At 40.4% G+C, this 26360-nt stretch overlaps 1 protein-coding gene across 1 annotated transcript in view; it reads left to right on the top strand.

Annotated features, from left to right (window-relative positions):
• The window catches only part of tlcd4a (TLC domain containing 4a), a 34191-nt gene extending 16696 nt beyond the window's left edge, over window positions 1–17495 (top strand). The window contains exons 3-7 of the mRNA XM_060922103.1: window positions 4571–4660; window positions 4805–4863; window positions 6139–6233; window positions 14414–14487; window positions 14657–17495. Of these exons, the coding sequence (XP_060778086.1) occupies window positions 4571–4660; window positions 4805–4863; window positions 6139–6233; window positions 14414–14487; window positions 14657–14972 (634 nt within the window). The 3' untranslated portion in view covers window positions 14973–17495. The remainder of the gene's footprint in view (window positions 1–4570; window positions 4661–4804; window positions 4864–6138; window positions 6234–14413; window positions 14488–14656) is intronic.
• The last annotated feature ends 8865 nt before the right edge of the window (window positions 17496–26360 follow it).

Below are 26360 nucleotides of genomic sequence, written 5' to 3'. Positions count from 1 at the left end.
CAAGTAAGTTTGGTTAATAATACATTTATTTTCAAGAAATGAGTCGAGGGCAAACAGATATGGCCACCTACACACAGTAGTTTAGTCTGAGTAATAAAGAGACTGAAGCATGCTACTCGATCTTTTTTCAAAGCATACCTTCTGCAAAGTTTACAAGCCCAACATGGCTCTTAGTGTTTCAGTTGCTGTAAGAGCGCAAAGGGGGAGTCAATGAAGTCAACATCTGTTGACACAAGTGTGTAATATTCTGATTAAAGATACAGTAAATTTAAAGTGATTAAATGGTGAGATTTATAGTTGTTTTACTATGATGTGGTGCAACAAATTGTGTGGCGTATAGTTTTGTTATATTTGGGAAATAGGAGGACATGCTTCCTTCATAGGATCTCAATTTCCAAAGAAAAAGGCCGCACCTTGCATATAATGTCCTTTTATTGCACAAACGCGTTTCGGCATGTGCCTTCCTCAGTGTGCAACAATGTAACCACAAAAACACTTTTAAATACCCACACCCATTACCACACCCCATTACAACAAACCAATGACAATGAAGTATTTAGACCATGTGTCAAAATAATCCTTCGATTGGAAAAATACATTCACAAAACATTACAGACATTATGTGCATATTTACAATTATGCAATGCAGTATAGCCATCAGTACATTATTACCTTCATAAAAAACAAGTCAGGGATAGCTCTTCATTCATCCCATTCGGTATACACGTATTCAAATTAAAAATATACCACGCCTCTCGCTGTAAGAGATGGTTCTCTCTATTTCCCCCTCGTGGAGACCTGTAAACCATCTCTAGTCCCATAAATTTCAACATACTAGCGTCATGGCCAGCAGACTGGAAATGCCTTGCCACAGATGATTTTTCATCGTTTTTTCTTATTGAGCATTTATGTTCAAAAATTCTCGTTTTTAACTGTCTCTTCGTTTTACCCACATAAAGTATTCCACAAGGACAAGTCAAAAGATAAACGACAAAGGTAGACAAACAAGTAATTCTTCCCTTGACTTTATACGTTTTTCCTGTTTTGGAGTGCGTGAATTCTTTTTCTGTAAGCATAAAGTTACATGCTGCACAGTTAAAACATTTGAAATTACCTTGTGAAACACGTGGAGGAAAAGATAAAAATGGTTTAGTGAATGCAGGGAAGTGCGACCGCACTAGTTTATCACGCAGACTTGGCGCTCTTTTGTAACAACTGCGTGGTAGATCCTGAAAAGAATTACCAATATTTGGGTCACTCTGCAGAATATGCCAATGCCGTTGTACAATAGTTTTCAAATCATTTGAGATGTGACCATACGTGGATACTAGAGTGACAGGAGGAATAATGTTAGAACGGTTATGTCTAACGCTATTAGTAAGTAGATCTGAGCGCTGAATATTGCGCACACGCTCTAAGCAATTGTCCAACAAGTGGCCCGCATATCCCCTGTCGCGGAATCTTTCGCACAGTTCCCCTGCTTGTTGCTCAAATACTGCCTCGTTGTTACAAATCCTGCGCACTCTCAACAGTTGACTATAAGGTAAACTACGTTTAAGAGAAGGTGGATGGTAACTCTGATAATGTAAAAAGGTGTTGCGATCAATATCTTTACGGTATATTTCAGTATGCAAGACATTGTCAACCTTTTTCACCAAAACATCCAAAAATGGCATGACATTTTGATCATAACTCAACGTAAACTTGATCGAGGAAAGTCGAGTATTCACATAGTCATTAAACGCCAAAAGTTCCTCTTTTGAACCTGTCCACAAAAAGAACAAATCATCTATAAAACACCTTCAGATGTTGTTTGAATGGATTATCATTATAGATGAAATCATGCTCAAATTTTCCCATGAATAAATTTGCATAATTGGGTGCCATGGGAGAGCCCATTGCAGTGCCCTGAATTTGCAGAAAAAAAACTATTTTGGAACATAAAATAATTCTTTTTAAGGACCTCGTTGGCTAAGGACAATAAAAAGTCTGCATAAGGCACCCGATTGATCTGTAAATAATACTCCAGAGCAGTCAACCCTGCATCATGTGGAATATTTGTGTATAAGCTCGTCACATCCATAGAACATAAATCAGTTGCATTCACTTCTCCTATACATCACAATTTCACAAGAAAGTCAGTTGTATCTTTAAGGAAGGATGGTAAGTTATGTACTAGGTCTTTTATGTGGTGGTCCACAAATTTAGATAAAGGCTCAGTAAGAGATTGATTTCCAGAAACTATAGGACGGCCAGGTGGATCATTTAACCTTTTATGGATTTTTGGTAGAGTGTAAAAAACTGGCCTAACAGGGTTAGCCTGTAACAAATACTTATATGTTTTCTCGTCAATAATTGAATCAGACAATGCCCTCTTAAGAACCTTTTTTATATCTTCATTGAACCTTACTGTAGGGTCACTGTGTAGACGCATATAAAAGTTAACATCCCCAAGCTGTCTCTCAATTTCTTTAACATAAGTACTTTTGTCCTGTATAACAATGGAGCCCCCCTTGTCTGCAGGCTTAATCACTATGTCCTCATCAGTCGTTAATGTGTGTAATGCATCTTTCTCTGAGTTCGTAAGATTGGGTCTTAGGGAATATTCCCCAGTCCTTAAACAAGAGAAGACATCTTGCTCTACCAGCCGGCAGAACGTTTCAACTGAAGAGTTATTTATGGGAGGGAGAAAAGTGCTTTTAGGTCTGAAGGTAGTCTTTTCGATTACGGCTGTATGTTGATCAGATGTAACAGGCATTTGTTGGTTATACTGCATTGCAGTTCCTTTCACATAAAACGCCCTAAGGCGGATAGATCTAAAAAACTTGAACATCTCAACTTTAGTCACAAAGGGATCATTTTTCTTCACAGGAACAAAAGACAGGCCTTTAGATAAAACTAAAAGTTGGTCTTGACTTAGCTTTTTACTTGAAACGTTGATGACGCTATCTTTTATTTCCGCGCTCCTCTGCCTCTTTTTCTTTCCCCTCCGCGTCTTACGTTGTCTTCCGAAGCCGCCAGAGAGGACCCTGGAACGAGCATGGTGGAGCGTAAAAAACGCCTGTCTGTAGACCTTTCGGTGTCAGTGCTCCAGTCTCCAGACGAGGCACTGCTTACGGTATTCCGTTGTCTTTGTCTGGATTGTCTTTATCTTTTGACTTGTCTGGATTGTCTGGACCTTTTTTTGTCTGGATTGTCTTTATCTTTTGACTTGTCCTTGTGGAATACTTTATGTGGGTAAAACGAAGAGACAGTTAAAAATGAGAATTTTTGAACATAAATGCTCAATAAGAAAAAACGATGAAAAATCATCTGTGGTAAGGCATTTCCAGTCTGCTGGCCATGACGCTAGTATGTTGAAATTTATGGGACTAGAGATGGTTTACAGGTCTCCACGAGGGGGAAATAGAGAGAACCATCTCTTACAGCGAGAGGCGTGGTATATTTTTAATTTGAATACGTGTATACCGAATGGGATGAATGAAGAGCTATCCCTGACTTGTTTTTTATGAAGGTAATAATGTACTGATGGCTATACTGCATTGCATAATTGTAAATATGCACATAATGTCTGTAATGTTTTGTGAATGTATTTTTCCAATTGAAGGATTATTTTGACACATGGTCTAAATACTTCATTGTCATTGGTTTGTTGTAATGGGGTGTGGTAATGGGTGTGGGTATTTAAAAGTGTTTTTGTGGTTACATTGTTGCACACTGAGGAAGGCACACGCCGAAACGCGTTTGTGCAATAAAAGGACATTATATGCAAGGTGCGGCCTTTTTCTTTGGAAATTGAGTTGCACATTTGGGTCAGCACCCTTACATTAGGAATTATTTAAGAGTGAAGCCTGCTCCAAGTAGAAAAAATCCTTCATAGGATCTGACAGACCCCAAGAAGCAGGCAGGGATTATGTATTTTTATTTTTACACAATTAGGGCGGCACGGTGGTGTAGTGGTTAGCACTGTCGCCTCACAGCAAGAAGGTTCTAGGTTTGAGCCCAGTGGCCGAAAGGGGCCTTTCTGTGTGGAGTTTGCATGTTCTCCCCGTGTCCGCGTGGGTTTCCTCCGGGTGCTCTGGTTTCCCCCACAGTCCAAAGACATGCAGGTTAGGTTAACTGGTGACTCTAAATTGACCGTAGGTGTGAATGTGAGTGTGAATGGTTGTCTGTGTCTATGTGTCAGCCCTGTGATGACCTGGCGACTTGTCCAGGGTGTACCCCGCCTCTTGCCCGTAGCCAGCTGGGATAGGCTCCAGCTTGCCTGCGACCCTGTACAGGATAAGCGGTTACGGCTAATGGATGGATGGATTTACACAACTATACCTTTTATTTAATCATATGATTTTCAGTTGCAAGATCCTACAAATATGGCTACAAAGTGAACCCATATAATGAAGAGTTCTTGCAGAATACTTTTTACACATATGAAGGCTTTTGCTCCACAACAAAACTACTGATGTGTAGCTCACCTTTTTATACTGATGTAGCAACGTATGTTGATGTAACACTACTTGTGCCATTCAGATGTATTTTTGCATCTATGCTGTATATCTCCTTGTTTTTCTAGGACTGTATCCACATTCCATGCCATAATGGTTGGGCTCTTTTGCCTCTACATCCTTTTCTTTGATGAAGCCACCAATCAGGACCCTGTGTGGTAAGAGAACTGTCATACTGCATGCAGAGAATTATGTGGCAGTGCTGCACTGTAGGAATGAACACAGCTGGAGCTGGCTCCCAGTTGTTCTCCTCATGGCGGGGGCACAGCGGTGACTTATTTACTCTGCCTTTAACCCTATAGGGGAGATCCAACATTGGTGAAGATAAATGTGGGAATAACAACAGGCTACCTCATATCTGGTAAGAGTTCAATCCTGCAGTCTCATTACATGCAGAGGGCTTTCTGGGATATTAAATAGTCTGGAAGCATGTGAAACTGCCTCACACTGCTATGAGACATGTCACAACAGTATGATTTGTTGCCTTAATAAACAATAAATATTCAAATGACATTTATTTTATATAGTATATTTTGTACTGTTTTTGAACCAATATTAGGTACTTCAAAATGATATTTAGGCAGATTCAGAGTTGCCCAAGTTCTATTTTTTTCAAATATATTGGCCATCTTTGGAAATGTACACGTTCATGAGGCAATAAACATTCGCTTGTGCAGCTACAAACCTCTCTGAAAGTATTGGAACGGAGAGGCCAATTGCTGTGAACTATGCCCATTGCGTATGCAATGGCTCTCATAGATTTTTCCTTTTTTTTTTTTTCTCAGCTTCAAAATGGCTTGGGTTCTTTCTCCTCCCCCCAGACAGCTCTGTGGTCTTCATGTTGGTTTATCCTTTTTAACAACAAATTCACTCTTCACTGGCAAAACCCAGGGCTCAAACTGGAGCTTTTAATTGTTTAAGCAATCAGTCTTACATGGCACACCCAGGCAACAAGTAACGCCTTTCAGTTATGTGTTCTAATATTTTTGATCACTTAAAGTGGGCGAGTTCAAACAAAAGATGCCAAGTTGCTTAACACTTCTAGATGCAAGTATTAGGAAATTAAAGCTGAAATTCTGGTCTATCATCTAATTCATCTTTTGATCTTCAGCTGAAATGTCTTTTAGTGTTTAGCAAAATCAACTGTGTTGGCCTTGCTGTTCCAATACTTTTGGAGGGGACTGGGATCTTGAAATATAAAGCAATCTTCACACCAGATCTGTTCACATCATGTTTGAAATATCTATGGTCTTTAGTAGATTTCTAGTTGCCCCACATTTTTGAATGAATTCCAGGACCATGTTATAGATACAATTTCTAGTTCAGCTGAGTATTTTTAAAGTGGAATATATCAAACTTAGCGTTGTGATTTGACCGAACTGCTGAGAGATGTTCTCATGAAGTCAAGGTGTTACCAAATAATCTCACTTTGTGTCTGCAAGAATGTGAAGTAGTTTATTTCCGTATCACGATGTGAGTACAGTATTTGCAATATGGGACCCTGCTATAAACGAGCCTCTGCTCCCAGAAGGATTTCATGCAAAATTTAAAAAAGTCTGGACTGAGAAGTCTGACAAGTTATTTGTGGTTTACATATTACATCCATCCATCCATCCTGTTCTTGTGTCTTTTTCAGATCTGCTGCTTATATTTTACTACTGGAGGGCGATAGGGGACAAGTATTTTGTAGTTCACCACCTGGCCGCATTGTATGCTTACTACTTTGTACTGGTGAGTTCCCTATTGTCCAAGAGCAGAATGTGCAGGCAAGATGGGAAAGAGATGGCTAAGGGTGAACAGTTGTGACGCCTGAGGGGTGTGAAGTGACTGCTAAAAACCTCACTGTTCTCTACTAACACATCCAGGCTTGATCAGATGCAGTGTGTAATACTAACATGACTCACAGTGCAAAGATAACGTTGTAGTCAACAATTATGCACAAGATGATTTATTTATTTACGTACGTACTTATTCATTCTGAGTGTGTTGCTGCCCAGATTAAGTTTTAATAAATGAAGTTCCCCTGCGTTGTTTATGCCTTTGTCATGTAAATTGCTTTAGTTGTCATAGTGATTTTGGTGTTGAAGCTGAACTCAGTTTTCCAAGAGCTGGCTCTTTTTGCTTTGTAAATGCATGTTATGATTGTGTGCCTGCTCCAGTCTACCATTTCAGTGGGAAATCATCATTGATCTGCTTCACTTAATGATTAACGTATTAAAAAATGGAACTTGCACAGGAATTCTTCAGACATGTTAGACGTCTGTTGACAAGTTATTTGTTGTAAGTACTGTGAACTGTGCTTACCATCTCTTTAACAGTGTGACTGTGATAGTAACACACAGCTCTAAAATAAAATATTCTCACTCTGCTCTTAATGTAAGCACAAAGAAGACATTTTTATTTACCTCTAGTTAAGTCGATGAACCACACAAAATGGCGGCAACTGCTGTTCACCTTTGCCTCTGGGAGTATGTATCCCTCTAGGTTGCCAGGTTCTGTAGTTGATTATGGCTTTGATGATGGTACTTTTTGCATGGAATGCTCAGTGACGTTAATGACGGAATCCGTCCCACGTATCCTTGCTGTCCCTCCACCATGCTTTTCTCTTGCATTGGCTGGGTGCATGCAGTAACCAGCTCACACACTGCTGCTGCCTCTGGTGGAGGGTCTGCTGAATGCATGTTCATCTTCCTTTCCTTTTATAGGAGAGAACTTTCTCCATATCCTCTATTTCTCTCGCTCTCTTTCTCTCATGCGCACAATTTCTCTTCCAAAACTTAATAGCCACGAAGTGCCAATCAGGGCTGATGGTTGACATTATTTTAGTTTTTTTTTTTTTTTAATGGATGTGATTCAAGGAGAAATTTGTTTCTTTCTTGTGCTGCTTTGGACAGAATGGACCATCAAGCACTGCTTGTTCACTGATTTTTCTTTGTGTTTTGCCACAGAATTTACTTCTAAAAGAAACCCATATGACTGTGGCTGAGGGCTGATTTGATATTCCAAAACTGTCAGGCCACCTGACCAAAACTATTGGATTCTGTTCTGACCCACAATACACAGCCTGACAGGAAGTGCTTAGTTTAGCAAAACTGCGTCTGACTCAAAATTAGGATGTGAGGGTGGTTTTGCTTTTAATTAGTTGCTTCTTTGGCCGATTTTCTAAAAATAGCACAGTATAAATATTAGTAGGTAAAACAGGTTGTGACCTATACCTCCAAACGAAACCTACAGCTCCTCCAGAAACATGAAACGAATGTTGTTGTAGGGCCATACTGTTACTGGACACTTTCATAACTGCTAAATTAAGTCAAGTACAGAATAACAGAACTATTCAAAATAATATACATGTATATAAGATTAGAATAGATTCGTCATGATGCTTGGAGTCTCTCCGCACTGTTTTATTCCTGTTTGTTGTTGTTGTTTGAAAAGTCATCAGCATTATTTGTTGCTGTTTCCTGTGTTCTTTGATGTTTTTGTCCGTTTTACAAACACATTTAAAATTGGCAGTATGCTGGATCTTTTACACTGATGCCAGTTCTCATAAACCATGTGCTGAATATTAATAATGTTTGATTTTAATAGTCAGTTTATTTTGTGAGGATGTAGTACGTACTTGGTATTTTTGATTGATTTGACATTTATGTGTCTCAATACAGACCAGGTTAAAACTGAAGGACCAGTGCATATGGTCTGCAAAAGGCTGATGTGCAAAAAATGTTTAAAGTATTTTTTTTTTTTTTAAATCTATAGTGCATGTTGGACAAAATTTTATTGTTGGTGTTGCAGCTTTTCTGTTGTTTTTGCTTTCAATCTGCACCTTTTTTTTCCACCAAAGAACCTGTCCTGTCTGTCTCTGTTGTCACCTAACAAAACATCTTGAATAATACAGTCCCACGTTTACTGACCACCAAACATGCAAAAATTACCAGAGTAAAGTTAGTGCTTTCATGGTAAAAGGGACAGGGCTTGGCTGATCTAGATCTAGACTCCTTCCTGTCTTGTCTGCCGTTGTGCTGTTGTGGAACACTGTGCAGCTATGAAGCCCAGTTACAGTATGGACTTACCAGTACCTAGGGGTACTAGCATGCAAATGCTGCTGTTTTTCTCTTTTCCTTTTTTGTGGTCCACTGTTCAGTAAGTATTCTAAAAACTGAAATTTGTTCCAGCCCTCAAGGTAAGTGTGTGATTCATGTTTACTAGTGTTGGACTAGGAATAAAAGGGTGAAGATGCCTACAGCTACGCCGACGGCCACCACTTACTGGCCAGAGATACAAAAGAGCAACTGTTCATGCAGTGTGAATTAAAGCCTTTTAATGAAGAAATATGTAATTTGAGCATTGCAGTCTCAGGTTCAAAAGACTTCACAGACCTAATATTATATACAGTCATGGGCAAAAGTTTTGAGACTGGCACAAATCTAGGTTTTCACAAAGTTTGTTGCTTCAGTGTTTTGTTTTAAGATCTTTTTACCTCACCCACTACGGAGTAAACGGGGCGAGGTATTGTTTCTGGTTGGGTTTGTTTGTTTTTTTTGTTAACAATATTACGGGAAAATGGCTGGACCAATCTTCATGAAACTTTCAGGATAGATGGGCATTGGTCTCAAATAGAACCTCCAACATTTTGAGGGTCATCCGGTCAAGGTCACCAAAAAGGTCAAAATTGTTTTTGTTGTGGTTACTGCCTCATATAGAGGCGCTAGCCACCATGTCATCGTGCTGTAAAAGTGTAACGATCGCGCACTACGCATGCACGTGTTCCGATTAAAATGGCTGGGGAGTGTATACAATTCGGTTCACCATTCAAAATAAATAGACTAGACTAAAGAAATCGCTTTCAGTCAGACATGTTTATGCTTATTACAGAGGGAAAGTGCGTTCCACTGAGCTCCAGCGCCGGGCCATTTCCGGGAAATAAGAGTTTGGGTCATGGCGCCAGTGTGTGTATGTCATCCTTGGTTCGGAGGTTTCAGTTTCGAAAACTGATTTTTAAATTGTTTTTTAAATTTTTGGATTACGCTTAATTTTTGTGGCTACTGCCTCATAGTGTATGTATGTGTGTACACACACACACACACAGACACACACACACACCTTATGGGTACATATGGCTACTGCTTATACATAAAATTGTTTTCTGATACCATCTCCATACAGTAAATATAGCACGCATATATATATATATATATATATATATATATATATATATATATATATATATATATAAATAAATAAATAAATAAAATATGCTATATTTACTGTATGGAGATGGTATCAGAAAACAATTTTATGTATAAGCAGTAGCCATATGTACCCATAGAGGGTGTGGGTTTTTTTTATTATTATTTATTTATTTATCTATTTATTTATTTTTTGTGATATCTTCCTTCATATTCATCAAGTGTTACCGGGCAACGTTTGTTTTGCCTTGCAGCACTTGTTGTCAGATGTTTCTATTGTATACTGAAGTACAATTATAAGCATTTCATAAGTTTCAAAGGCTTTTATTGACAAATACATCAGGTTTATGCAAAGAGTCAATATTTACAGTGTTGACCCTTTTTTTTTCAAGAAAGAAAGCACAACTTCTATTCATCACACACTTGTGAAATTCCTCTCTGCATTTAACCCATCTGAAGCAGTGAACACACACACACGTGAGCAATGAGCACACACATACACACCCAGAGCAGTGGGCAGCCATGCTAACAGTGCCCGGGGAGCAGTTGGGAGTTCGGTGCCTTGCTCAGGGGCACCTCAGCCCAAGGCCATCCCATATTAACCTAACCACATGTCTTTGAACTGTGGGGGAAACTGGAGCACCCGGAGGAAACCCACGCAGACACAGGGAGAACATGCAAACTCCACACAGAAAGGCCCTTGCTAGCCACTGGGCTCGAACTCAGAACCTTCTTGCTGTGAGGCGACTGTGCTAACCACTACACCACTGTGCCGAGTCCTGCAATTCGCGCTGGCATGCTGGATGTCAAATTGCCACCATAAAAACTGAAGCAGCAAACTTTGTGAAAACCAGAATTTGTCAGTCTCAAAACTTCTGGACACGACTGTACAGTACCAGTCAAAAGTTTTGGACACGCGTTCTAATGCAATTTTTTTTTCTTTTTTTTTTATTAATTTAAAGACTCCTGTTTTAAAGTAATGATGGATGTCGTTTCTCTTTACTCAGTTGAGCGGTACTTGACATAATATGGATTACTACAGTTGTGGAATAGGGCTATTTACTATTTAATATTTTTATTTTATTTTTTACTATTTAATCTCAAATGCATTAAGAAGGCAAGAAATTGCACTAATTAACTTTTGACAAGGCACACCCGTTAATTGAAAAGCATTCCAAGTGATTACCTCATGAAGCTAGTTAAGATAATGCCAATAGTGTGTAAAGCGTCAAGGTAAATGGTGTATAATTTGAAGAATCTAAAATATTAAATATATATTTTTTGTTTCTTAACATGTTTTTGTTTACCACATAATTCCATATATGTTCTGTTATTTCATAGTTTTGATGTCTTTGGTATTGTTTTGCAATATAGAAAATAGTCAAATTACAGAAACCCCTAAGAATGAGTAGTAAATGCGGTGTTTAATTAGTACAGTGTTGAGGAGGAGCTACCTGAGGTTTAATGATGTTTAAGAGTGCGATTATACTGATTATTGGTACAACTTTGATTCAGCCGTAGCTAATCACAGCCATGCCGATATTCAGAATAGCTGCATGATTGTGATATTACTTTTACACGACAATTTTATAAACAAGAAATTAATATCGAATAACTGACAGTTCTGACACAATATGGTCAAATGTTCCATTTATTTTTGTTCTGCTTGCAAAAATAGATCCTAAAGAAGCGCCACACACTTTATAGCACTCCTGCTAGCTGGCTAGCTAGCTCGGACTGATTTTGTACATTCCTGTTAAAGGTGCTACTACTAAAATAGGCTTCCTTTCTTCCTTTTCATCTTTGTGATGAGCGTATATATCTTTTAAGTCAAAAGTTACATTCCTGATCATTATTGTTTTGTCATGTTTTTGATGTTAATGCTGTTGAAGTAACGTTTCAAACTAGGAAGTGGAATTTTACGTGGCGGTCACAGATGAGCGGAGTGATGCGCACAGTGAAACATCCCTGTGCAGTTATAGGAAATTTAAGCGCTCTTGGAACGCTGCTCAACTATTCAAATTAGTGGATCAGAGCTAACTGTTATAGAAATGATATTATAGCCAGTGTTGAGAATTATTTTAGCAATGCTGGTTTGTTTGTGCCTTCATAAGAGAAAGAAGCCCTGTTCTCCTTCAGGTTGTATTTTGTTATTTGGCATAAAATGAAAGTTAGGTGAACATTATCCTGTCTTTTGAGTTTTGATCACAACTTTATCTTTTCCTTTTTATAACATAAACGTCCCTGCAAAGTAGTAGCTTGTTAACTGTGTGTACTGGATACAAAATACATTTCTGATGAAGACAGGAATAAAGATTAAACTAAAAATGGAAACAACTGCTAGAAAAAAGTACTTCCAAGAGATCTGAATTTTTTTTTTTTTTTAATTGACTGAACAAAGGTTCCACAACTAATGAGCCAGGTTATATTTTAAGTGCTGCTTATTCCAATCTCCTTAACAGCACTGTTCAGTAAAAGTCCTGTTTACTCTGAAGCTTTCAGCATTTGTGGCCATATTCACATCAGTGCCATTAAGGGTGTATTCAGACCAGGATAGTTCGATAGTTCACTTGCTTTGGTCCGAACCAAATGTTTTTTGTTTTTATTTTTTCATTTTGGTGCGGTTCGCTTTCACACTGTACATTTTAGTAAGCGGACCAAAATCTGTCAACAAAGCCACGCGCCCTGAGGTCATTCAGCTATTGGTCAGAGACGACACGCGCACAAAGCGTTAAGTTCAAAAGTAGTCATGGAGGCTTTCCGTGCTGTTATTCTTTTTAATGTCATCAAAGTTATATGTTTTTTCCAGTTTTTACTGTTTTCACAATTGTGCGATTACTATGCTGTTGTACAAGTAATTTATCAACAACGACGACAAAGGGCAAGGCGGCTACGGAGGATAGCGCTGATGAGCGCACATCATGTTGTGACAGTTCTGGCTCTTCACGCAATAGATGAATTTCTTTTTTGCGTCGCTAGTACCGCCACTTTTTGAAAGAATGTCCCTGATTTTAATGTAGGTCTGACGGAGTTTCTTCACTTTTAGCCGACATTGTTCTGGGGAGTGCGTGAACCCCTTCTCCTTCATTTTCTCACTGAATACAGCAAACACGTTGGCATTTTTGTGTGTTCTCTCCAAAAGCTCAGATATGTGGACATCTGCCCATATATCCACAAGCGTGCGCGTTTCTTCCTCGGCCCACGTTTGCCCCCTACTCATTTTTTGTACTCTGTAGTCTAGCCTACCACTGGTCTGAATGACTGAACGACTGTTGTAAGGTTCCCTTGACAACCGAAACAGTGTTTGCACTTTGCGGTGGAGTGTCAAGACTCTGTTTCCCATAATGCTTGACAAACGACGGAAGCTCCCGAGGTACAAAAAAGCAAAACTGTCGGATTAGGTCCGGTCTGCTTTCACACCTCCAAAAGATCCGCACCAGGGTTCCTTTGGTCCGGACTGAGTCAGACCTTGCAGCTCGGTCTCGGTCCGCTTGTTTGGTCCGGACCAGAGTTCGTGGTTTGTATTCAGACCGACCCAAAAGGTCCGGACCAAGGGAAATTTGGGTCGTTTGGTCTGGACCAAACAACGTAGGTGTGAATACGCCATAAGAGTTCTCCAATGTGGCGTCAGACACTTTGAGCTAAGAATTTCTTCTTAAAACTTGTTCACAAATCTGATCACACCTGCGCAAACCTGAGAAGTCATGGCTTAATGGTTAGAGATGCTGGTTTGGGACCAAAAGGCTGCTGGTTTGATTCCCTGGATTAGCAGGAATGGGTGAAATGCCCTTGAGCAAGGCATTTCATAACCCCTGATTGCTTGGGGTCTCTTGTATGTCACTCTGGGTAAGAGTGTCTGCTAAATGCCTGTAATGTAATAATCAGAGGAACGTTTAGTAAGGATTTGTAAGCACTCTTAAGCAAAAGCTCTGTTGCGATGGATGACGGTGATTTCTGCCAACGTTTGTTTTTGTTTTGAACTTGCTAGTACAAAAAACAAAAGCCAGTCATTACTGGAAAATATAATTAAATTAATAGCTTTACTACTGCGAGCCTGGTTATTGAGTGACTCATGTAGTCCCAGAGTTTTGATCTGAATATTGCCAGAGACTAATTTATTATTATTTTTTCTTTCCGTTAATAGATTGGGTATTATACAACTCCAAGGTCCCAGGTTCAATCCTAAGCTTGGGTTACTGTCTGTATGGAGCTTATCTGTATGGGTTTCCTTCTACCTCCCAAAAAACATGACAGTAGATGGATTGGCTAAGATAAATTACCCTCTAGTGTGTGAATGAGATGAGATGAGGTGAGATGAGATCCGTGTGTCTCATCCGAGGTGTTTCCCCACATCACACCCACTGTTCCTGGGAAAGGCTCCAGATCCACCAGGACCCTGAGCAGGATAGAAGCACATACTGAAAGTGAGGGCGTGAGAGTGAGTTAATAGACTACTTTGCAAAACATTCACCATCACTGCTGGTTGTAAATATTTGTCTTGGTTCTGAGTCGCCTCTGTTTGACCCACCCTGATAAAGTAGTTTAATGAAGGGTCAGTAATAAAGGTCATTAGGGTTGCTTCATCCATCCAAGGTTCCGCTCGAGGTTTTCCACAAAACTAGACAGTTTTTATACATTCTGGTGTAATCAAGCCAATCCGGTTGCCTGCTTTATTATATTATTTTGTCTGTCATTGTCTGTTTCTTCTTCACTGTGTTGTTCCAGGGTCAAGGAATGTTGCCTTATTTTGCTAACTTCCGTCTGCTTGCAGAGTTTTCCACCCCGTGTGTGAACCAGCGGTAGGTGCTCCAATACCTTCTGTTCAATTACCAATTACCTCTATGCAAGTTACAACTTCATTCTGAATGAAACCAGTGACCCATGAAGCACATGTGACTTGTATGATGAGTAAAAATACAGTTAATTATAGGTTCCTGTCATGTGGGTGTGCTTGCCTGTGTTTTGCAGCTGGTTCTTTGAAGTGTTAGGTTATCCTAAATCCTCCAGACTCAACATTGCCAACGGTGTGCTCATGGCAGCTGTGTTTTTCATGGTGCGCATCGCAGTCATGCCTGTTTACTACAGCCGTATGTACTCTGTATATGGCACGGAGGCCTTCTATCGGGTGTCGTTCGGTGGGCGCAGTGCCTGGATCTTTTCCAGCATCTGTTTGGACATCATGAACATCATGTGGATGCATAAGATTGCCTGCGGCTGCTATAAGGTCCTGCGCTCCAGCCAGCAGGTAAAGACCCAAGCCCAGGAAAATGGAAAAATGAACTAAACTCGGAAGAAAGTTCACTTGCTGTAGTGGAGGAAATTTGAAGAAGACATTTGGCGCACTCTGGATTGTTTTATAAGTAACAGATTGTGAGTCAGCCAGCAGCAGCTGTGTAGTTAGACTCATTTAACTGCTTTTGAAGCTGGTCACAGGAGAAAAACCACCCCAGAGCAATACAGTACATGAGCAAAGTTTTCAGTGATGCTTGTGCTACAAGCAGACCACTCGTGTCAGACTAGGTGGGCTGCTGAGGTTCCCTCATTCCACCTACTTCAGTGGTTTAGGCCCAATGGTCAGCTCAAAGAGCAAAGGAGTTTTTATTTTCATTACGTTTGAGCCGTTTACATTTTTATTGCCTGAAAGTAAGGCTTTTATTTTAAACTTGAAGCTGAACAAAGTCTTACTAGGACAAAATGTGCCACATCCTTCTAATTCATTCATCAAAGTCACTGCCATCTGTAAACTCGAGCGGCCACCACGTTTACTTTGAGGTTACAATTCATACGCTAGCTGTGAAGGATCTCACCTTCACTACATTAAAGAAGGACTCATCCCCGATCACAGACCACATCTGAACAGGACGACAGCTTTACGCCAAGGATGCTGGAAGGTCTAACTGTGAATGGGCATGGACATTTTACATTTACGTAAAGATTTTATACTGCTATTGTTGTGATCGAGAAGAGAAGTGCACTTTCTTTGTGTAATGGGGGGACACACTTCTGTTTTTGCTTTTTGGAAATTGAAAATTATGCTGGAACGGACATCTTCACCTAGATTTGGTTTGGACATGATTATGAACATAATTGGACAGTTTCACACCCTGCTGTGCCATGATTGCAAGACAGTTTTGATTTTTAAACTGAGCTATGGAAATAGTTTACACACACGAGATTCTCCACAACACGGCTTTGTTTGTACAGGGGATAAGTGCATGCTGCAGTGTGGTCCCCTGAATGTTTTGCATTGTTGATAGGAATAATAATGGACATGCACAATTGCTCATTTTAGTTTTATGTACCGTGACAATAGAATATAAACAGTCCAATATTTTGTAAAAGGCTTTGGTCATGGACTTTACTGTATGGCTGATGTTCCTTATGTGTTCTCACTGAACAAAGGATGTTCAGCAACCTTTTTTCTGCATCATGCCTTATTTATTTGAATCCGAACTGAATCAGCATGTACATGTATATTTATTCTTTTAAATGAACTGTATTATGTATGGAGAAAAGGGTGTTCGTGATGCATCTTAATCAATATATACAGAATAACAACGGCAACACAGGCATATTAAAATCAGCTTGAGCTGCATCGTCACTTTGTATAAAATTTTAGTGTAGGATATTCATACGCAGTCTTGAATCTGACTGAAAAATCACCTACAATGATAATGTTATTGGATGCCACATATTTTATATTATAAAATTTAAAAGTATTTATATGTGTGTGTGTGTGTGTGTGTAAGATGACATGAAATGAGAATTACTTGCTCTTTAAAATCAATGAAAGTTATATATTTTTATTGAATAAATTACTTGAATCCTTGCTGTACCTTCTGGGGAACAGTAGTCAGTGCAGATTCTTTTCATTTCTGTACTTACACGATGTCATCTTTTGCATTTGATTTTTTTTTTTTTTTCCTTTCAGACATTTGTTCTTGATGCCTTTTTATTTTTAAGAATTGTTTGGCCATTTTCCGTAACATCTGATGCCATTGTGTGTTCTTTTCCTTGTCATTTTGTCATATTCTTGCCTTAGGTCTTAATGTATGAAAGATGAAATGAAAGTTTGCTCTTTTATTTTATTGATATTTAGTATGGATTCAGGTACACCAGCATAAAATACGTCTTAATATGGTTTTAAAACTTTGCCCAATTACCATGGTTCAGATTCCTTCTAACCTTTTCCTTGTACCAAATATAATGTAACGCAAAATGTTTTCATACTAGACATAAACACATTCCATTTGTTATATATTAATGTAATGCATAAATACATTTCTGTAAACCTTCAGTGTGAGAACTGAACCTCACAGCGATGGCTGTAAACTCCGTGAATGGCTGGTGTAATTTGCAGTTTTCCATGCTGGGGATGTTAATTTCTCATGAATTAGTAGAAATTTTCAACTCGTTTGACTTTTAAGATTAATGTAAGTAACTTGATTGAGAAACAACAACAACAGAAACACCTTATGTTTCTTGATGTTGCTTTTGCATCAAGCGACACAGAGCAAACAGCCTCACTGTGTTCTGATGTGTCTGGATGACTCTCTGTGACTGAGTTGTAAGAAGCAGGACCAAGAATGTTGCTTACATCTCATTTTATTTTGTTTTATTTTTTAAAATCTTATCTTTTTTTTTTCTCTGACCCAATAACCCCGTTTGCTCAATAAAGCAATATATTCATTTGGATTTAGTGTAATCTAAGCTCCCATGATGATCTGTGTCAGAAGAATCTTCATTAATTGTACTTTGTATCAAATACATTAGTTTCATTAAAGCAATAATTCATAGAAAAGTCAAATTTGCACAAGCATTCTATTAATTGTCTTTTGCATTGGAGCTACGTGGCAGAAACTGTTACCATCCATCCATTATCCATAACCGCGTATCTGTACAGGGTCGCAGGCAAGCTGGAGCCTATCCCAGCTGACTATGGGTGAGAGGCGGGGTACACCCTGGACTGACACATAGAAACAAACAACCATTCACACTGACGGTCAATTTAGAGTCACCAGTTAGCCTAACCTGCATGTCTTTTAGACTGTGGGGGAAACCGGAGCACCCGGAGGAAACCCACACGGACACATGCAAACTTCGCACAGAAAGGCCCTCGTTAGCTGCTGGACTCGAACCCAGGACTTTCTTGCTGTGAGGCGATAGTGCTAACCACTACACCACTGTGCCGTGGTGTAACCTTCCTCGAAACATATTTTGACAAACCATTATTTTGTGTTTTAATCATATAAAAATGTGCATTTTCATCTATATAATTAAACCACGTTACCAGTAGGACAAGCTGGAGGTGTGAAAGCATTAGATGGTACTTTTGTAGGCCACTAGGTGGCAGAAGAGAGCGGTTTTGAAAATTCAAGAACTGCAAGTGTTTACTTACGTCAAAGGAGTGGTGATCATAATTGTTACATTGTTCATGTAGCTGCATCACATTTGGGCAACTGGAAGATGAGGAGCAGGTGTTGGAGGTTGTAGACGTGGTGGAGGAGGTTACAGAGGAGAGGGAAGTTGGGGTGGAATGGTGGCAGAGAGGTGAGTGATTGGAGAAGTACAGGAGGAACTGAGAGAAGAAGGAAAGACAGCTGGGGAGCTGAAACATGCCCAGGAGACGAGGCGTGGAACTTTATCTCCTCCTCTTTTTCTCCTTTGACCATTACAATAAGCATAAAAAAAAAACAAACCTCTCAGCCATTTGGGCATTTCCATCAGTTATTAGCTGCTACAGGACAGACACTGAATTCCTGGCTGGTGAGCATTAATTCCTTGTACCGGGACAGTTCTGAAATAGATTTGAGTCTGGGCTCATTCATAAGGCCTAAAATCACACACAAAATTGTTATCAGCTGTGAATTTGAAAGACACTATATGGCCAAATGTATATGGACACCTGATCATCAAATCCATATGTGGGTCTTCTCCGAACTGGAGCCACAAAATTTGAAGCACACAATTGTAGAGAATGTCTTTGTCTGCTGTAGGATTACAATTTCTCTTCACTCTAACTAAGGGGCTCAAACCTCTTCCAACATGTTAATACCCCTGTGCACAAACTGAGGTCCATGAAGACATGGTTTGTGAAGATTGGTGTGGAAAAACTTGAGTGTCCTGCACAGAGCCCTGACACTTTAGAATTTTCTATATTTCTGCATAAAAATGACCTAAAACATCATCGGATTTTCACACAAGTCCTAAAAGTACAACCCCGATTCCAAAAAAGTTGGGACAAAGTACAAATTGTAAATAAAAACGGAATGCAATGATGTGGAAGTTTCAAAATTCCATATTTTATTCAGAATAGAACATAGATGACATATCAAATGTTTAAACTGAGAAAATGTATCATTTAAAGAGAAAAATTAGGCAAATTTTATGACAACACCACATCTCAAAGTTGGGACAAGGCCATGTTTACCACTGTGAGACATCCCCTTTTCTCTTTACAACAGTCTGTAAGCGTCTGGGGACTGAGGAGACAAGTTGCTCAAGTTTAGGGATAGGAATGTTAACCCATTCTTGTCTAATGTAGGATTCTAGTTGCTCAACTGTCTTAGGTCTTTTTTGTCGTATCTTCTGTTTTATGATGCGCCAAATGTTTTCTATGGGTGAAAGATCTGGACTGCAGGCTGGCCAGTTCAGTACCCGGACCCTTCTTCTACGCAGCCATGATGCTGTAATTGATGCAGTATGTGGTTTGGCATTGTCATGTTGGAAAATGCAAGGTCTTCCCTGAAAGAGACGTCGTCTGGATGGGAGCATATGTTGCTCTAGAACCTGGATATACCTTTCAGCATTGATGGTGTCTTTCCAGATGTGTAAGCTGCCCATGCCACACGCACTAATGCAACCCCATAGCATCAGAGATGCAGGCTTCTGAACTGAGTGCTGATAACAACTTAGGTCGTCCTTCTCCTCTTTAGTCCGAATGACACGGCGTCCCTGATTTCCATAAAGAACTTCAAATTTTGATTCGTCTGACCACAGAACAGTTTTCCACTTTGCCACAGTCCATTTTAAATGAGCCTTGGCCCAGAGAAGACGTCTGCGCTTCTGGATCATGTTTAGATACGGCTTCTTCTTTGAACTATAGAGTTTTAGCTGGCAACGGCGGATGGCACGGTGAATTGTGTTCACAGATAATGTTCTCTGGAAATATTCCTGAGCCCATTTTGTGATTTCCAATACAGAAGCATGCCTGTATGTGATGCAGTGCCGTCTAAGGGCCCGAAGATCACGGCCACCCAGTATGGTTTTCCGGCCTTGACCCTTACGCACAGAGATTCTTCCAGATTCTCTGAATCTTTTGATGATATTATGCACTGTAGATGATGATATGCTCAAACTCTTTGCAATTTTACACTGTCGAACTCCTTTCTGATATTGCTCCACTATTTGTTGGCGCAGAATTAGGGGGATTGGTGATCCTCTTCCCATCTTTACTTCTGAGAGCCGCTGCCACTCCAAGTTGCTCTTTTTATACCCAGTCATGTTAATGACCTATTGCCAATTGACCTAATGAGTTGCAATTTGGTCCTCCAGCTGTTCCTTTTTTTGTACCTTTAACTTTTCCAGCCTCTTATTGCCCCTGTCCCAACTTTTTTGAGATGTGTTGCTGTCACGAAATTTCAAATGAGCCAATATTTGGCATGAAATTTCAAAATGTCTCACTTTCGACATTTGACATGTTGTCTATGTTCTATTGTGAATACAATATCAGTTTTTGAGATTTGTAAATTATTGCATTCCGTTTTTATTTACAATTTGTACTTTGTCCCAACTTTTTTGGAATCGGGGTTGTAGATAGAGAACCCAGTTAAACAAATGAGTCAAAAATATTATACTTGGTCATTTATTTATTGAGGAAAATGATCCAATATGGGGCGGCACGGTGGTGTAGTGGTTAGCGCTGTCGCCTCACAGCAAGAAGGTCCTGGGTTCGAGCCCCGTGGCCGGCGAGGGCCTTTCTGTGTGGAGTTTGCATGTTCTCCCCGTGTCCGCGTGGGTTTCCTCCGGGTGCTCCGGTTTCCCCCACAGTCCAAAGACATGCAGGTTAGGTTAACTGGTGACTCTAAATTGACCGTAGGTGTGAATGTGAGTGTGAATGGTTGTCTGTGTCTATGTGTCAGCCCTGTGATGACCTGGCGACTTGTCCAGGGTGTACCCCGCCTTTCGCCCGTAGTCAGCTGGGATAGGCTCCAGCTTGCCTGCGACCCTGTAGAAGGATAAAGCGGCTAGAGATAATGAGATGAGATGAGATGATCCAATATTACATATCTGTGAGTGACAAAAGTATGTGAACCTTTGCTTTCAGTATCTGGTGTGACCCCCTTGTGCAGCAATAACTGCAACTAAATGTTTCCGGTAACTGTTGATCAGTCCTGCACACCGGCTTGGAGGAATTTTAGCCCATTCCTCCATACAGAACAGCTTCAACTCTGGGATGTTGGTGGGTTTCCTCACATGAACTGCTCGCTTCAGGTCCTTCCACAACATCTCGATTGGATTAAGGTCAGGACTTTGACTTGGCCATTCCAAAACATTAACTTTATTCTTCTTTAACCATTCTTTGGTAGAACGACTTGTGTGCTTAGGATCGTTGTCTTGCTGTATGACCCACCTTCTCTTGAGATTCAGTTCATGGACAGATGTCCTGACATTTTCCTTTAGAATTCGCTGGTATAATTCAGAATTCGGGCGGCACGGTGGTGTAGTGGTTAGCGCTGTCGCCTCACAGCAAGAAGGTCCTGGGTTCGAGCCCCGGGGCCAGCGAGGGCCTTTCTGTGTGGAGTTTGCATGTTCTCCCCGTGTCCGCGTGGGTTTCCTCCGGGTGCTCCGGTTTCCCCCACAGTCCAAAGACATGCAGGTTAGGTTAACTGGTGACTCTGAATTGACCGTAGGTGTGAGTGTGAATGGTTGTCTGTGTCTATGTGTCAGCCCTGTGATGACCTGGCGACTTGTCCAGGGTGTACCCCGCCTTTCGCCCGTAGTCAGCTGGGATAGGCTCCAGCTTGCCTGCGACCCTGTAGAAGGATAAAGCGGCTAGAGATAATGAGATGAGATTAGATGAATTCAGAATTCATTGTTCCATCAATGATGAAAAGCCATCCTGGCCTAGATGCAGCAAAACAGGCCCAAACCATGATACTACCACCACCATGTTTCACAGATGGGATAAGGTTCTTATGCTGGAATGCAGTGTTTTCCTTTCTCCAAACACAGTGCTTCTCATTTAAACCAAAAAGTTCTATTTTGGTCTCATCCGTCCACAAAACATTTTATCCAATAGCCTTCTGGCTTGCCCACATGATCTTTAGCAAACTGCAGACGAGCAGCAGTGTTCTTTTTGGAGAGCAGTGGCTTTCTCCTTGCTAATTTTATCCCTAATAAATGTAGGATAGCAGTGTCGGATTTGCAATTCAAACTGTTTGTTCTGTTTTGCACTTCCTCACCACCAGGGGTGATGTTTACACACCTGAATACTGCCTTGTGTACATGCTGAGACCTTTACCACATGGTGACTGTATGACTCAGTATTTTGCTATAAAATATTATCATGAGCAACTTTCTGTCCTTTTATCCTTCTTGCCTTGTGCACATGTTGGGTGTTTTTGAACATTTTGAACCTATCGTCATAACAGCTTGTGAATCCAGTCAGACATAGACGTAACCTGTACTCCAAAGCTGGTGACAGGCTCGCATCAACTTCTCAATTTTTCACTTATCTATGAAGATTTTTTTTGTGTGTGAATTTCTGCAGCACTCACCTCCTAGAGTATCGTTGAGGGTCCCTTGGCATGCTAAGCATCTTTTCTTACATTGTCTTCCATCTGACACAGCAGGATTATGATATCCACTGCTAGCGTGGTTGAGGGCGTGTCCTTTGTTATCCCACACATGCTAATGTGAATTTAATGGGTTCCATTAACAAGCATATAGAAGGAGTGGGATGCCCTCCATTTTTCCTGTATCATCTTAACCCTGCAGAACACATACTTTGGGGTTAGTGGCAGTGGCGGCTCCTGAATTTTTTTTTCGGGGGGGCAATTTTCCCCCGTTATGTCTACACGGACCATAAATGTCCACAGGACTGAAGTAAATTGACCTAGGTAGCAAATCAATTGGCCGAACTTGTTTTTGCCTGGTAAATTCAGATATCAATTTCGACAATATCTCTTCTCTCCACTAGGTGGCAACACTGAACAAGTTAAAAGTGGCAAACTAAGGTAGCCTAGTAAACTAGACCCACCCGCCTAGCGGCCAAAAATATTTTTGCCTACGAGTGGCAAATATTCACATTTAGTCTGGCTTGCCAGGCTAAAACTAAGGAAGATTCATTGTGAAGCCTTCAAAGCAAAACATTTGGCATCACAATCAATTAATATTACATTACTAATTTATTTTCTCATATTTTTCCAGTATTCTATAATAAGTAGACACAAATTCTTAATTATAAACATATTCTAATTTCTTCATTCTAAAGAATGCAGTTAAAGTGGCAGGATATAAATCCAAAACAAGTGTTTATTTAAGTTTTGAAAAAGATGAAGAAAAACAACCATCAAACAAACATGTGCAGCTTAATTATGTGTTTTTAATATGGAATTGCACCATTTTAAACAACAAATAATAATTATAAATAAATTCTGCAGTTTTTTTTCCCAAGAATTCCTCCAGAAAGCCATGCCTTAAAAGGAGATTTAAAGTATTACAAGCATGTCAATGAACACAAAAGGCTTTAGTTATTTAGCTATATACACACAAGGTTTTGTAGTCAGTGCAACTTGGCTTAACAAGTTGGAAAAAAGGTAAGGTGCTGCTGGCTCCAATGAACACATATACTGTACAATATATAAAAACTGAAAATATGCTTAATTTACACCAAGTCAGAGAGAACTTGAGGCTACTGAAATATTCCAAGCATGGCAATGTTAAACTGCCATTGGTAAAACAACTGCCATTGGTAACACACACAAACTTTTGCCTAGTAAATTCAAATATCAGATATCACTGTACCGTCTGCTGTGCTACTTCCAGGGTGGAAGAGAACGCAAGGGGAGCAAAAAAAGAGCTACATCACAGCCAGATAGCCAGGTTTTCCGGTGGTACCAGTTCTTGTTAAAACCTCTTGAGCAGGTCTTCTCCCCCTTCGTAGACACTTGCTTGATGTTTAAATTTGGTCTAGGAGGTCCTCGCTGTTTGATTGCCGTTTTCTCCTCATTGGTACAACGACTAAAGGGAACTTCTTTCAGAGACGCTATCGTATTGTTGCACTCAACACTCGCCATCTTCTTCATAGAATGTTCACACATTTCCCGCGCAAGTTGCGTTTTCCAGCCCAAAATTATGTTCAAAACCCACCAAAATGCTAGCCTGGGAAATCCCATGCTGCTTTGCACAATCGTTCCGATCTGAAAAGACAGCATGGAAACTATGGTCTAAAGGCTTGCCTGAGTTAGGGAGCCAATCAGAGAGTGGGGAGGGGTGGAAAGACGGTGACGCGTACTATTCGACAAATGGAAGCTTGTAGTTTATTTTATTGGTGGGACATGGCGATTCATTTCCGCCAGTTCGTTCATGTCGGTCAGTTCAGCAAAGAAATTCGTTCGTTCAGTTCGTTCACTCGTTCATTTTGATGACGTCACACCAAAGCGGCACAACAATGGCTGTCGTCCGAAGTTTAGTTCATCTTGAGTGAACGAGAGGCGGCAGAGGTGCCATCCACAATAGATTTTCATACATTACAATGTGCTTGAGAAAAAGATGGAAGAAAAACATTATCCTAGCATTATCTGAAAAAGACTACATAAACAAAGCTCTGAAAGTTAATTAAATGTAGATGAGAATAAAGCTGTTTTTATATTTATTATATTTATTTTAGTAGAGCCATGGTCTGCCGGCTATGCAGTTGTTCTCTCAAACCCATTAAGCAAAAAAAAAAAATTGCTTATTTAACAGCAACACTCATTTCAGAGAATAAACAACTTTACAAGTCATCGTATTCAGCGAACAGTAGCCTGCGATGTCTCTCTGCTGCATTCATGATCATTCATTGTTTGGCCTGGTCATGGACATGGAAACGGTTGTTATGCACGAACATTCGATTGACGTCACGTCTAGCGAGACCTTTTCCAGCTGTTTGAGCAAGAGACCTCCTTGCAGACTGTTTCATGCAGTTGTTCAAACCCATTAAGTAACACCCATTTTGCTCATATTCAACAGCAACGCTCATTACAAAGAACAAACCACTTTATTACAAATTGCATTAACATTAAAAAACGAACACAGTATGCCGCGATCTCCAGAGCCACGTTCTTCATTGTTTATCACAGTCATGGAAACCGTTGCTACGCGCCCAGCCCAGTATGGCAGCAGGCAGGCTGGCTGCTGGCTGTTCGTTCGTTCGCGAACTGCTGAGCTCGTTCGCTGTGAACTGAAATGTATTGCTGAGTGAGAGCTCTAAATTGTAAACTAAAGACCTGGCATGTGTCAACGCTCTGATAATAGGGCTCAGATAGCCCTTAAAGAAGTAAAGTGGCGCTGCTCTGCACAGATCAAAATGCAAGTTGGACGCCCTTCTGCTACTGAACAGATCCTGCTGATTCGCCAATGACCGAGATTCAGCGACCGCCCTGCTGCCAGCGAGCAGAGACTGCTGATTCGCGAACGACCGAGAACGAGAGGCAGCGCGAACTAGTTCTAGTCGTTCACTTCGAAGACTCGTTCAAAAAGAACGGTTCGTTCGTGAACGACACACCACTAGTTTATTTGGGACTGTTTACGGATCACATTTAACATGGCGGCGAGCGATACGAACCAAACTTTCGATCAAGCTTTAGACACTGTTCTGAATAGTTTAGAGCGAAAGTTTGTTTTAAAAAAAGAACAGTTTTGTTTTGCCTTCTTTTTCTCTTTCCTTCTCTTCTTCGTCGCTCTAACTACGTCACCGGGTACAACTGCCATGATTGGCCATGGGCTAAGTATACGCCAAATGATAGACATTTGCAACGTCCAATAAATGGCCGTTGACAATCGTAAACCGCACCTCCCCTACGAAAAATTCAATAGGCGGATTCCAGACCATATTTCACTTGTGATATGGTCTGGTGTTAACCAGACTACCAAAATGCACTTAAAAGCGCCCAATCTGGCAACACTTGCGCAGCGCAACAGGCATATGACGTAAGCACGCTGCTTGTGCTAGTACATAAAACCTAATAGAAAATGCACTGGGAGCGTGATTTTCGAAAAAAACGTACGTACCATTACGGTCAATGGGAGATTTTGGGGCAAATCGGAACCTGACAGAAATCGCCCCAAAAGGGCGTGGCTACACCAGGCGCGACCTTAGCCTGATTGGACAATGACATTACTGTTGCCGTGGTAGTAGGAGTAGATAAAAAAAAATCTCCCTCCCTGTTTGGGAGTGCGTCGCCCAAATCGCCCCTATTAACGAGCCGCCAGTGGTTAGCGGGCTATGACCAAAGCACTTGTAGCTAAAACACTTCATCAATGGGATCATTGTGGAGTCAATTTTTTTTTTAAGTTTATTTTTTGCTTTGTGATCAGGGATTCGTTCAGATTCCATCCTCCGCTATTCAAAAGCAGTAGCAGGCTTGTGCAGTACCTTCCTAAGAAAAGTGAGCAGTGCAGCTGCTTT

This window comes from Neoarius graeffei, chromosome 5, assembly GCF_027579695.1.
Source record: "Neoarius graeffei isolate fNeoGra1 chromosome 5, fNeoGra1.pri, whole genome shotgun sequence".
Classification (NCBI taxonomy): Eukaryota; Metazoa; Chordata; class Actinopteri; order Siluriformes; family Ariidae; genus Neoarius; species Neoarius graeffei.
This window is presented reverse-complemented; position numbering and strand designations above follow the sequence as displayed.